The sequence below is a fragment of the Anolis sagrei genome, chromosome 2, assembly GCF_037176765.1.
Source record: "Anolis sagrei isolate rAnoSag1 chromosome 2, rAnoSag1.mat, whole genome shotgun sequence".
Lineage (NCBI taxonomy): Eukaryota > Metazoa > Chordata > Lepidosauria > Squamata > Dactyloidae > Anolis > Anolis sagrei.
In genome coordinates, this window is record NC_090022.1 from 138225700 (window position 1) to 138239964 (window position 14265).

The 14265-nt window shown below is 42.9% G+C and overlaps 1 protein-coding gene across 2 annotated transcripts; it reads left to right on the forward strand.

Moving 5' to 3' along the window:
• Nucleotides 1–405: 405 nt before the first annotated feature.
• On the forward strand, nt 406–13766 carry MYL6 (myosin light chain 6). Of its 2 annotated transcripts, XM_060764110.2 has the most exons (7): nt 406–508; nt 714–741; nt 7738–7881; nt 9181–9354; nt 9586–9663; nt 10752–10791; nt 13453–13766. In XM_060764110.2, exons 1-6 carry the CDS (start codon nt 506–508, stop codon nt 10778–10780), a joined length of 456 nt encoding a protein of 151 aa, XP_060620093.1. In that variant the 5' UTR covers nt 406–505; the 3' UTR covers nt 10781–10791; nt 13453–13766. The 2 variants fall into 2 exon arrangements, with proteins under 2 accessions (XP_060620093.1, XP_060620092.1); XM_060764109.2 differs by lacking the exon at nt 10752–10791.
• The last annotated feature ends 499 nt before the right edge of the window (nt 13767–14265 follow it).

Genomic DNA, 14265 nt, shown 5'->3' on the forward strand with positions numbered 1-14265 from the left:
GACAATACATAGTCAAAGTGGCGTCAAATTGCACACTTTCCACAGTGAAGGTGCCTCCTTACTGGCACTTGTAAGGCCCTCCAATGTGTTCCTTCACAGGACACTGACTGGCCTCCTGACTACTCTAAACTCAGGGCTCCTGAGCAGCAAGGCCTCGAACAAGTTTTCCTGCCTCTGGCGAATACATTTCCCGGCATCCCTAGCGGCCTCCCCGCCGCGAGCCACCGCCCCGCGCGCTTGGTGGCCGGGACGCCCTTCTATAGGCAAAAAGGAGGCCGACTGCAGTCACTTCCTGGAGAAGTGGGAGGGGAGGCTCCTCCCCTTGGAGCGCGGCCCTTCCCCCCGCCCTCTGCCTTTCCCGTCCAGCCAATCAGAGGACGCGTTTCTTCCCCGTGACCAACCGGCGGAGAGAGCTCGCTCGCGCCCAGGGCGGAAGGAGGTGCCACTTGTCCGAACGCCGGCCAGGAGGAAGGAACTCTCTGCTGCTGTTGCCGCTGCCGCCGCCATGGTGAGTGCCTGGCAGGGGCGACAAGCTTTGGGGGGCTTTGGAGCGCCTGTGTTGGGGGAGCCTGAGGGGAGAGCGGTGGGGGCTTCAGGGTGCGGCTTCTGCCCCAGGAATCCCGGGTCACCTTCAGGGATGAGGCAGGGGCGGCGTGGGCTTTGCGAGGGGGAAGGCCCCTTAAGTGACCTCTCTGGTTGTGTTTCCTTTGCAGTGTGACTTCTCCGAAGACCAGACCGCAGGTAGGCCCCGCTATTCCTTCTTTTTGGAGGGGATGAGAGGGAGGAGGAAGTAGTCGGGGTGCCACCAGGCAGAGCCCCTCTCCTCAGGCGCATCTCTCTGCACTGGGGAACTGAGGCAGCTTGACACCGCTTCAGATGCCCTGGCTCAATGCTGTGGGATGCTGGCAGCTGTACTTTGGCACTCTTCCACAGAGGAGGCTCAAAACCTTGCAAAACTACAGCTCTCAAGATCCCATTGCCTTGAGCCAGGGCAGTTGAAGTCATGCCTAACTGCATTAATTATTCAGTGGAGTCTTCTCACGTTTGATCCCCTTCCAGGCCTGTTTGGGTTCGTGGCTCTTCCCCCACCTTTCCTTTCCATTTCTTCTAGCTTTTCTCTCCTTCCCACCTTTCCTCACCCTTGATCACAGACTCTTCATGGTGAGTTGTGTGTGTGTTTGAGGAAACTGGACTTCATATGACTAATTCAGCATTTGTCCCTGTTGCTAATAATGTGACTAAACTTCTGGTGCATACCATTTGCATTGAACTAACAGTAACAAGAGAGAAGCCTCCCACAAGAATGGTAACACATCTGGGCAACGTCCTTGCAGATGGCCAATTCTTTCACATCAGAAACCACTTGCAGTTTCTCAAGTAGCTCCTGGCACATAAAAAAAATCCACTGGGGTTTGGTTCCAGGATACCAGAATTCATGGATGCTCAAGGCCTATTAGACACAAAAGCGTAATAAATATCCCATGGTAAACTCAAAGGTTGCTTTTTTAGAATAGTTCCAAGCCGTGGATGCAGGATCCATGGGTACAGAGAGCCAGCTGCATGTAGTGTTAAGTGTGGCTTCTCTCATCTTGGGCCCCTTCTACACTGTCATATAATCCACATTATCTGCTTTGAACTGGATTATATGAGTCTACACTACCATATAATCCATATTATCATAGCGGAAAATCCACATTATCTGCTTTGAACTAGATTATATGAGTCTACACTACCATATAATCCAGTTCAAAGCAGGTAACATGGATTTTATATGGCAGTGTAGAAAGGGGCCTTGTTGAGCTGCCTGTTCCCATGTTAAGGAGCCTTCTACTTTTCTCTAAAAGTTGATCCTGGCTCTTCTGCGTAGGCTTTTAAAGGATTAGCCTGCAAACTGTCCTCCTCCCACTTGGGTATGGCGAGTGTGTTATGGTATTTCCTGGTTCAAACGGTTGGGAGCAGACCCACCCAGATCCCTCTGATTATTCACTTTCGCACTCCATTGCTAGATGCCTGTCTGCTTTTCAGTCTGCTCAGTGTGCATATTTGAAACTGGAATGCCATTGGCTCAGGCAGGCAGCTCTCTGAAGCAATGGGGCCCTTTGGGTGTTGTGCAAAAAGACAGGATATGATTGAACACGGCGGGTGGAATGGTGCTTTCCCTCTCCAGAATTCAGCTGAATTTGGAAGGAGGGTTTTCTCACCCCCTGCCTTGTGTTGGGAGAGTTTGGAAGACTTGGGGGATGGCCTTGTACCTCCCAACTTTTTGTTTAACTGCTTGCTTCTCTGCTTGAAAGGAAGAGGTTTCAAATGAGCCAAAATGGGTGCCTAGTATATGTTGTCTTGGTTTCCTTATATGGGCAAGAAACTCATTTTGGAGCAGGCAGGGTTGGGAGCTGCCTTACTGGTACATTCCTGCCTGGATCCCAAGTGACGGAGTAAATGAGGAGAGAGATTCCTGGGCAAAGAAGGAAGTTTCGAAGTGTAGAGGTCTTAAGAGCAGCAGTCAAGCTCTGTTTCTAGTTGAATTTTTCTCTGCCCCTTGTGGTATGCCCCGAGATTCAAATTGCTGTAATAGGTGTGCATTTAGAAAGGGAATTGGGGTATCATGTCCTGTTTCTAAGGCATGATTCCCTCCTTAGAGACAGTTTTCAAAGGAACAGCAAAAAGAGAAAGGAGCTCGTGGCACCTCAAAAGACTGGATCATTTTATTATATCATGAGCTTTTTGTTTTTCTTGCCTACTTTCTCAGATGCTTGGCCAGAAGTATAAATGCAGCACGCATCCAACTCTATGTACTTAGTGCTGGTATTAAAAGAAGGAAGGGATCTTGTGGCATCTTTAAAACTAATTTATTTTGATATAAGATGAATCCCCCAAAAGGTATGCTGAAATCAAATCGTTAAAGATATCACAAGAATCTTCCTTCTCTTTTTCATATATATAGCGCTGAATTTTTTGTATCAGAGAAAGTGGGCAATATACTACCAGAGTACATGCTGTAATAGATGTGTTGGTGTTTAAGGTTGCATGGGCCTCTTCGTTGTCTTCTTGGTATGTGACATGCTGCATGATTTGTGCATGAACATTTTAAGGATTTTGCTGACATATTCTTAAATTTAAAAGATTTCCTGCCAGTTTTGCATGCTTTCTTAATTACTTATATGATTAAATCTGCACAGTCCACATACTGCAAACTGTAATAAATGTGCCACTTGGGGTATACTGGATGAAGACAGAACAATACCTTAAAGGGAGCATCACAAGTTAGCAAAAATGATTTTTCCCCTTGCTCTTGAAGAAGCAATGACCTTTGTGTCTAGCAGTATTCCATTACCCCAAAGCTAGGGAATATGTGGCCATCCAGATGTTTGTTGTGTTACGATTCCTTCTGCAATAATTCGGCATAGCCTGTGGTGAGGGGTGATAAATGCAATCTGACGTCTAGGGTGTCACACATTTTCCTGATAGTTTAAAGAGTCTGGTTGTGTATGCATTTTTTAAAGCATGCATGATTTCTTTATGTTATAATATACTTCACTCTTTAAAGAGATGTACCTACAACTCACTTCACTGAGCACTCACACACAGTGTGAGTTGATCATGGGGTTTCCTTTATATGGCATCTCCTTACAATAAGATGCATGCATTCTATTGCTTCCAAAGTGATTCATTTGATAGTTTTGGATGCTAAGTATATTTGCATCACTCTAGTTGGGGTCGGAGGAAAAAAATCTGTGTGTCTTTGCGTGGTGTGCATGGCAATGGATTTGTCATTAGCCTTGTTGGTGAATTATTTGCTCATATATTTTTTGTAGTAAGTTATGGATAATTTCCTATATCTTGACTTACTTTGGTAAGTTTGCAACTGATTTTAATGGGTAAGGGAAGCTAACAGCTGTTTTCCACAGGCAGCAAGATGATAATGATGATAATATATTTATATAACACCATCACTGTATGTGGCACTTTAGAAGTAATACAGACAGAAATAGTTCAGTTCTGCCAAAGCTGTACATATATTTGTGTATATGTATATCTTAATTTATATTGCTACCTTTCTAACAGAGTGGTACACAAGGTGGCTTCCAAAAACAAGAAGTTAAAACATGTATCATACAATGTAAAGCAATTAAATTCATATTCAATAATACATTTCAAAATCAATTAAAACATGCAGAAGTTAAAAGATATATATAACAAGTCTCATAAAAAGCCACCTTACTTATGTATTAAAAGTTGCTTAATTTTTTAAGGGACATGTGCACACCTAGAGGGAAGAAAGAAATAAAAAAAACTATACAAGTGTTTATGAAGTGTTTCTCTTGAGTCTGTCGTAGATGATACTGCCATAATTTAGGAGATGACTGGCAGAGAGAAACAGTAAATACGTGCTCCCAGTAGAAACCTTCCTGTCAGTTAAAAGGCCGAGATTACCTAATGACACCTGCTAAATGGGAGGCTTTGAGGTAATTAAGGCGCAAGCATCTTTAGCCAAATGTCTGGAGCAATTGGCTGTTACGGAATTTGTGACTCTGTAAACACATCACTGAAATCTCTGAAGGGGATAATCTCTAAAACCGATCTTCTCAGTCTGTGGCCCTGCTTTGGCACACGCATTGCACTGCAGCATATCAAACTTCTTTGTGGCTGATCCTTAGTATTATCCAGCTGCCATTTAACCCCTCTGGTGTACTCTTGGGCACATCCAGGCTTTGCTAACTACAGCCCAATTTTTTAAAAAAGCCCAATATAAGGGTTCCTCTGGTGCATGGAGCCTGCCACTCTGATAGAAGCCATCACTGAGAATGCCTGATGGCTGCCAAAATGAGTGCCCAGGAGGTGCCTGCTGTTGGCATTCACATAGTTTACAGCCAGAGATGTCAAGGCATAGGGCCTTGGAACTGCAGGCCATAAATGGCATTTTTAGTATCTAGACTCTGGTGGAGCAAAGAAAGGACTCTATGCCACCAAGATTGTCCCTGTGTGAAAAAAACTTTTCAAGAGGGTTGACTCACTTCCTTTTGTTAGAGCAGCAAATGGATATTAATCTGAAAAATGGAAATGTCACACATTTGTGGACAAAAGGCTTGTACTCCTTTAGCCAGGTGCATCCAAAGATCTCAAGAGTCACTGGACCGCAATAAGGCTTATCTAAGATGGTTTGTTGATGGAGATAAAAGACAAGATGGCACCTAGTTACATAAACTGATAGGCCAGATGATTGGATCTTACTTCAACATATTGCATTTGAGGGAAGGACTTCTAACCAAATTACAATATATTTTTCAGAGAAGCAACAATTACAGAAGTGGCTTGCGATTACAGTGCAGTTGTGAATCCATGTTGAATTTTAGTCTGAACTGTAAAGGGGTTAAACCCCATTTGTCAAAAAAAGGCAAAAACTATACAATAAGCACTCCAATGACTGACATGGGGGCTATTGACAGTCAGTAATATTTGAGAAATCAACTCTGTTTGTGTGTTTCATTTTATTTTGTGTTTTTTCCCATCTGTTCATCCCTCCCATCCTATTGGTTGCTCCAGTTTAGCTAATGACAGAGTGGGCTCTTAAAGAAATCCAAGTTGACAGAAGTTGACTTGCCGGAACTAGAACAGATAAAATATTTTAAATGGGTATAGACCCAAGAGGGTCTATAGGGTCCCCCCCCCCCCATTATCCAACCAGGAGTCTTTTATATTCCACAATTTGAGTATTATAATTTTGCTTTAACTGTCATCGCTGCATCCTGTGGAATCATGAGATTTGTAGGCTAGATGGACATCAGCCAGGAGGGCTTTGCTTGTGTCTTCCTGTATGGCCAGAGACTGGACTATGACCTTGGGATCTCTTCCAGCTCTGTGAGTCTGTAGTTTAGGGAGGATCATTTACATTTTTTTCTGGTGCTTATTTATTTATTTATTACATATATTTCTATCCTGTCCTTCCTCCCCACAAGGGGAGAAGGGCTTCTAACCAAATTACAATATACACATCCCGACATGGATTCCGTAGGATGCCGCCATAGCATTTAAAGTGGGAGCATAGTGATATAACTGTGAAGTGTGAAAAGATCTGTAATGGAAGAAAACGAAGTGATCGTTAGAAGGTGAATTTTTAGTAGGGTTTAGTAGTCAATGTTTTCAGGGCAATTTGGTCTAGTTATTCTGGGTTGCCTTTGTTTGTCTTTGTAGATTCGGTTACTTTAAGGCTCCAGTTTCTTCAACTTGGTGCCTCTAGAAACCGGATCCTGCTTGGAGCAGCCTAGTTCTCAGGTAGCTGGCATATCATCTGTTGGCTATCAAGTTGAATAGCGAGGTTCTAGAAAGAGCGCGAGAAAGCTTTTGGATGCAAGTGAGTTGACACCAGCACTAGCACCTTCTCACACACTAGAAATGAGATCAAAGACAGCGGAGCATGGATTAAGATCAGGCATGGGCAAACTTCAGGCCTCTGGGTGTTTTGGACTTCAACTCCCACAATTCCTAACAGCCAGAGTTGAAGTCCAAAACGCCTGGAGGGCCGATGTTTTCCCATGTCTGATTTAGATGATGTTTAAGGTTTTATAGGCAGAAAACAGTGAGAAACATGAAATTCGTAATAGATGGCAATGTTGCTTGATTGGTTCCCAGAATTCTCAGTGTAGAAATTCAGTATTGCAGAGAGAAACTAAAAGATGTAATTAACCTTCCCATGAATGCTACCTGCTTTGTGAAAAGCAGAATCTAAATCAAATTATAAATAGATACCCCCAAAACTCCACATCTTCTTGAACTCTTCTTGGGAACCAGCCATAAGCCTAAAGCAGCTACTTTTAAACCAGATTGCTGACTTGCAATATTCATCAGCAGCAGCATCAATGGGGGTGGGGGATGGTGGGCTCCATGTTAAAGAAGGCTGCCCTGTAGTGACTGGCAAGTAGAGGGGAAAAGAAGATGGGACTCTAAAAGTCCACTTGCTCCAGCTCTGACCAGGATTAGGTGAGGCTATTCATATGCAACATCTTCTGTAATGCATGATCAACTATTCTCCAGTTTCTAATCAATGCAAAACTCAGGCATTCTTGAGGATAATACATAACTTGATAGCAAATCCCTGATAACAAGTGACTGCAGAGCAAAAGGTATCAGGTGCTGTCAGCATGCCCTCTGTTTCCTCAGTTTCTTGTGAAGCCACTGTCTGTAGAGCAAGACTGCTAAGCTATGTTGCACACACTGGTTTCTAAGTTCTTGCAGTAGTATAGTGTGACCTGCCATACTTTGCTACATAATAGTTACACTTTGCCCCCACCTTTTTTTTAAAGGAGTGGGTGCGACTACTACGCAGTGGTGACTATTACGAGGCAAGTGAAGCCCCATGGCTGGAAGGGGGCAGTTGTGTGGGCGAGTGAGGCTTCACCCGCCCATGCACCTGTCCCCTTTGCAGTTGAAGTAGTTTTGTAGCCGAGGAAAGCCCTGTAGCTCTAAGGGGATGAGTCCACAGGTGAGTGAATAAAAGGGCGACTATTGTGCGGGGAATAGCAAGTATGTTTTTGGATGGTGTGTATGCGTAGAAGAAGGTTCTTTGCAAGATTGGAACACTACTCTGGAAAAGACAGATTTATGTCTGATTTTCAAATGTGACATCCTGTCAATGGAAAGACATATTCTCCCTCTCTAACTGTGTTTAGGTTTCCTTTTTGCCTTGAAGTCTTCTTTTATCTGAGTTCTTATTTCTTCCCTCTCCGTGACACTCCACAGAGTTCAAGGAGGCTTTCCAGCTCTTTGACAGAACAGGGGATGGCAAGATCCTTTATAGCCAGTGTGGAGACGTGATGAGAGCCCTGGGCCAGAACCCTACCAATGCTGAAGTCATGAAGGTGCTTGGGAACCCCAAGAGTGATGGTGAGAACTCCCATGTCCTGTAACAGCACTTGTGTGAGCAATAATTTGGCTGCTGTCCTTTGTGTAAAGGTCCTTAACCTCCATTCAGCACAAGAGGAAGGGGTCTGATCACCGCAGTGTGTATTTTAGAGTTGAATTCTGCAGATTTAGATTGGGTTGGGTGCAGGGCTTTCTTTACAGAAAATGCCTCTACCTGATTTGGGGGCTTTCTTTTCTCCTGAAGCAGAACACTTCTTAGGCCCCAGCATAGCATTTTCAGAGTTTCTGGAGGAAGTGCCATATAGAAGAGGGAGCTGGGAGGGTGCTTTTGGCCATGGATTCACACATTTGACTGGATCAAGTCAGACACCATCTTGGTATTAAAACGCAAGTACTTTTCTTGGCCACAATGTGTAGAGTAAGGATTGCTGTCTTGGGGCAGGATCTTGAATGTATGAGCTGACTCAAAACATTTTGCAACTTGAGATGGAAGGACAAGAAGCCACCCCTTTCCTTCTTCCACAGACATTAACTTGATGAGACTGCCAGTTGGGCATGGACGGTGGGACTTAACGTCCTCCACTATGCCTGACAAGAGCAGTCCACTTTAGGGAGCTAATTTAGGCTTTCTAATGCACCCATAGCACTGCCCACCAATCAACACCTTGGCACTTGTCCTGAATACCAAGGAAAGCACATCAAAATAAGGGATGAGACCTAACTCAAGAGAAAACAATCTGTTAGCATCTAAGGTTGTTTTTTTTTTTAGTTTTGTTCATTAATCATTTTTTCCATGTATGTGTATGCGCGTTTCACAAATTTTGAAAGAATTAAAAATTAATATATCTCTAAAGTAATACATTGCTCAAATTTAAAGTTCAAAGTCCAAACAATGCATTGTTTGTGGGAAAACATAGATCAATTGTCAAAGATAAATAAGAGGGCCCAAAGTCATCTTTATACAGAAAAATATGCCAGATGCATGTCAAATGTTTTTTAATAGCTACATTGTCATATTGATACTAAAATACACTTCTAAAGAATCATTTTAGTACACTACTTAATAAAACTAGGGTATACCTTTTTTACAAAATGCAAGTGCCTCTCCTTCAGTCCTCATAGCCTAATGTGAAATCTCAGAGGTTCTGATTATGTGTAAGGCTTCCATTCTTGCCTGCATACATCATCTGAATACTTGACAGAGAGAAGCTTCTTGTCTTATTTTCTGATTTTTTATTGTTTTATTTTCAATATGGTAGCAACAGTAGTCTGTGGCATCTTTTAACGCCTCTTACTCTTTTTTATCCCCCCCTCCCCCAGAAATGAATATGAAAACGCTCAGCTTTGAACAGTTCCTGCCCATGATGCAAACTATTGCCAAGAACAAGGACCAGGGATGTTTTGAAGACTACGTGGAGGGACTCAGGGTCTTCGACAAAGAGGGGAACGGCACAGTGATGGGAGCAGAAATACGTCACGTTCTGGTCACCTTAGGTATGCCTAAAGGATAGCTTGCTATTGAACAATATGCCTGGATTATTTATAAACTTGACAACTGGGAGTACTCCATTTTTAAAATTTCATGTGTTTTGTTTATTCCCAGGTTTTCTTCAGAGCATACTCGGAAGCAAAATGAGGCTTATATATTTTTAACAGAGATAGAACAACAAATCTTTCTGCCTCTGTAGTTGTGAAGAGAGAAATAATACTTTTTTTCCTCTGCAGGGGAGAAAATGACAGAGGAGGAAGTAGAGATGCTTGTGGCTGGCCATGAAGACAGCAACGGTTGCATTAACTATGAAGGTAAGAAGCTGGTATGATGTTATGTTCCCATTTGCTGCACATTGAACCTTTTCCTCTTGCCTCGAGAGGCCCAACTCTATAGGAAGGGAGATCTCTGAGGTTTTTGGTTTTGTTTTTTTTTTGGTCGTGTCAGGAGTGACTCCTGGTGTGAGAGAATTGGCCGTCTGCAAGGACGTTGCCCAGGGGACGCCCAGATGATTGGATGTATTTATCATCTTTGTTTGAGGCTTCTCTCATGTCCCCTCATGAGGAGCTGGAGCTGATAGAGGGAGCTCATCCGCCTCTCCCCGGATTTGAACCTGCGACCTGTCGGTCTTCAGTCCTGCCAGCACAGGGGTTTAACCCACTGCGCCACCGGGGGCTCCTATCTCTGAGGGTGATTAGAGGTCTCACAGAGTGCTTCCTATAAATCACACATATTTTCTCATGAGGAGGTTTATGCGTACCTTGTTCCAAGTCTGAGTAAAGAGAGACACCCGATATTTTTCCAGACTGGAAATAAGCTGAACGGGTGTCTCTGACATTGTGTGTGTTTTGAATTGAAGTGGGGATGGGTGGATAGTGGGCTTTTACTCTAATCACATTGCTCATTTACTGACATACATTCTGTCCATATCAGAGCTTGGAACAGTTGCCTTTTTGAGGCGGGACTAGAACTTGTGTCTGCCTTTGATCCTGTACTTGGAGAAGGGTAGGGTATAAATAAACATTTATTATTACTACTACTACTACTACAACAATAAAAACAAATGAAATTTCAAGCATATTGGTTGCTGTGGTTGAGGGGAATCTGGGAGTTCTAGTCCAAAGAAGCAACTGCTTCAAGCTATAGTCTGTGTGGCTCAAGCATATGGCTTTCTGCAAATGTGTACTGTAGCACTTCTGGTGTGTAAATGCCTTAGGCAAGCTATGAAGGTAAAAGTTGTGTTCAAAAGGCAAGATGTGTTAGGAATGTGTGGTACAAGTAACATTGGGAAACATGTACTTGAGCCTTAAGTGCACTGTTTTGTGAGTTAAATGTTCCTTCCATGTGTCTGTTTTGTTTGTTCATTTGCTTGATCAATTTTGATGTTTCTTCCTTTCTACAGCATTTGTGAGACACATCTTATCAGGGTGAATTCGAATGGGGTACGCCTCCTTCAAACCTACCTCTTTTTTTTAACAGCCTCCTTTTTTTGTCAACCTAAAAAAAGGAAGATTTTTGTTTGCGCTCTATTTTTCCCTCCATCCCTCTCATTCAATATCTTCCTCCCGATCTTCTGGCATGACTTTGCATGTAGCTCATTCTCTGATATAATACAAAAGCAAGGGTGGCTGGGGAAGTGAGGCAGCTCTGACTGGTCAAAGCAAGACTGTTCCTGCGTAACTTTGCTGGGCTTGGAAATGTAGGCTATTGGGTGGCAGTATGGAGGGGAAACCACCTTCCTTGGTGACATGGTGAGGGCTAAGAACCTGGATCTCTGTGTGTTTGGTTATCTAGCTTCTGGGGCATGCCTGAGCTGCTATGGGAGATAACAGCCATATTTTTGTGTTCATTCAGAAAACACGAAGGTCACTTCATGCATGAACTTTTCTCCATGTGGTAATTTCTAAAGCATCTTTGCATGGAGAACTACATGCATGAACCAAATGGCTCACTGTGCCAAAAAAGGCACCATAAAATATGTTTGTGGAGTGCTAACGTAAAAAACAAAACAAATGCTTTTAATATAATAATCAAATAGGACCCTCTCCCAAAACCGACTCAGTGACTCTTATTTCCTTTCCAATCACCTCTAATGAGGGATACAGAAAAAAATCAGGAGGCAGGTGAAGAAGGCGGTTGATGACACTAAAAGCAAGGCTTTGCCGTCAATACATCAAGCCTTTGATTTCAAATCCTCTGCTTTTCTACTATCAGACTCTACCTCCTGCATAAATGGCAAACATATATCAGCAATTTCAGGTTTACTGCAATACAATGTACCACAGGCTATTTTATTGCCACCACGTGAATCATCAGACTACGTAGATTGATCAAAATGTCTGAATCAGGAAATGTTTCTAAATTGATATGATACTATGAAAGAGATGGGGCATCTGTATGTTTTTGTTTTGAAGCCAGAATCAAAATATTCCTACCACCTATAAGTGCTTCCTACTCCACAGCTGTGGCTAAAAGTGAAGTTTCTAATTTGCAAAAAAAGTCAGAGAATGATTAAATGTATTCTTGTATCTCAAGAGCAGATGCCAGTTTGGTATCCCATTGTTTCATGGCACTAGGGATACATACATGTTCAGAAATGCACTTGGGATTTTGTGGGGCAAATTGAATACACTCCCCAGATTTATCTGGCTCTTTCTCTCAGTGTGTGGGGATACTTTTGGCAGTATGGCTGCAGAAGGGGTGTGACAAAGAAAAGAAGCCGAAATTGTTGAGGAGATGAAGTGTACTCAATATGACATCTAGACGAATACATTCAATCTTGAACACAAGTATTTTCCCCACACATTGTCAGTGCAAAATTAGGGTTGTGTGATGCGCAACAGATAATTGTCCTAAAATGATATTGAAGAGAGGGCCTGTAGTTCTCCTTTTAAGCCTGGGGCAACTGGCCATGTCTCATAGCCCTCATCCTGCCATTTTTCTGGAAACTTGCCACCTGCCCCAAAGGTTCATTGGACAGTCTTCCTTTAGGGGCCTGTGCTGCAGCTGCCGCCTGCCTGCCTTTATTCCCCGCTGCCCTTTTCTCTACTTAGGTAGGCTCGGCCAGAGAGCTGAGTTCCTTCTCTGCTGTAGCTGAGTCTCTCTCCAACTACTTTTCCTCTCTGCAGAAAAAGCAGAGCCTCTTTGTAGGATCAGCTCCAAAGCTAACGCCTGGCAAATAGTTAGTAGAAATGCCCATGTTGCCGCCTTGTTTATTTGTTGCTTGAGCAATTCCAAACTAATGTTGGAAGGGGCTTCTCTCTTCCTCAAAGTGGGTGTGGATGGGACTCATGGGTGGCAGGGTGTGGGTAGAAACCCAGCACATTATCGGTGCAGAGGAGGGGGGCATGCTGTGGGCATTGGGCAGGGACATTAGGAAGATTCAAGGCTCTGAACCAGGATTCCCAACAGGCAGGGAAAAGAAAAATACTGTATTTCATCACATAATAGTTGCCATCATGTAATAGTCACACACCCATTTTGGTGGTATATTTAGATTCTTTGCATAATAGTTGTACCTCTACAGATGCACAAGACCTATGGGGCTTATTTGGGGGAAGTCCAGTAGGCCTTCAAATTTTCACTGCTTAATAGTCGCACCCTCCCCCCCTTTTCAAGGGCAAAAAGTGTGATTATTGCTAGGTGAAATACAGCAATTGTGATTGAATGAGATTGTGGGGTTTTTTTTTTTCCTGTTGGTCTCTATTTTTGTATCCAGTGCAATCTCCGTATCTAGAACTCTACATTGTTGCCTCCAGCCTAGCAAGTAGGAGCATGTTGTGGCTTTTATTTCTTTGTAATACATCCCTATGGATGCTATTGGGATTAGCCAAAAGTGAGGTAATGAGAATTTCACTCCGGCAGTGTCTGAAACAACAAACATTGCCCACCCAGTTGTAGGACTTAGTACAGATGGAAGCTGCCTCTCAGTGCAGAGCAGAAAGAGATCATTCTTTATCCAAACATCACCACACAAACTCTCATGCTAACCTTGAATCCCCATGTTCTGGCAGGTCCCAGTTCCCCCAGTAGGATTAGCGTGGCCCCTGGTGTTTTGTTCTTGGCTCTGTTTCTCATGCCATTTTCTTATTTTCTCTCCACAGAGTTGGTGCGGATGGTTCTGAGCGGCTGAAGATCACCTCTAGCTTCTCCTGTAAAAACCTCCTCCCATTTATCCTTAAAATGTCTGTGCCTTCTTATCTGTGTATGAAACAAGTTTGGTTCCCTATTCTCTGACCTCTTGGTTTAGTCCAGGGAGGGGAGGTTAGAGAATTACACAATATCTACAGAAGGATGCTCCTGAATAGAAGTGCAGCAAAGTAAATCTTCGGCTGACTTGTCTTGCATCACTTTAGCTCCAGAACCGTTTGGCTCTTTCTCCCTGTCAATTGCTTTAATAAACTGTTCCAAAAAATTATCGTAGTGTCATTCCTTTTCTTAAAACAACACAAGCTATCAGAGTTCATATTTTATTTATTATGAATTACCGTATTTACTCGAATCTAATGTTCCCCTTAGGAAATCCGATCGTATATTTAATTCTTTCCATAGTATAATCCTGCAGCATGTCATCTGCTAAGTACTCATACCGCTTTTTATTTCCCATTTTCTGTGGTCTTGCCACCCCTGGGCAACAGTTGCTTGTGCAGCTTCTATTATATATTTTGTATTTTTGGCCCATTCTTTATTCCCACTTTTTTCTTCTGTTTTCTGAGTTAAAAAATAGGTTTTTTATTTATCTCTAATTTTATCCCTAATAATTCCCCCATCTTCCTTTTTATTTTTTTGTACTTTATCACAGTCCCACCAAATATGTGTAAAGTTTTCTATTTTCCCACATTTGTGCCAACATAGTTTTAATGTACATTTTGCAATATGGGCTAGTTGTTGTCTTTTATTGTTCCATCAGATTTTAA

What these genes read in the sequence shown, in the direction of transcription:
- MYL6 (XM_060764110.2), top strand. An exon ending in CTCCGAAGACCAGACCGCAG is followed by an intron (nt 742 to 7,737) that starts GTAGGCCCCGCT and finishes GACACTCCACAG; the next exon opens with AGTTCAAGGAGGCTTTCCAG. An exon ending in CGGTTGCATTAACTATGAAG is followed by an intron (nt 9,664 to 10,751) that starts GTAAGAAGCTGG and finishes TCCTTTCTACAG; the next exon opens with CATTTGTGAGACACATCTTA.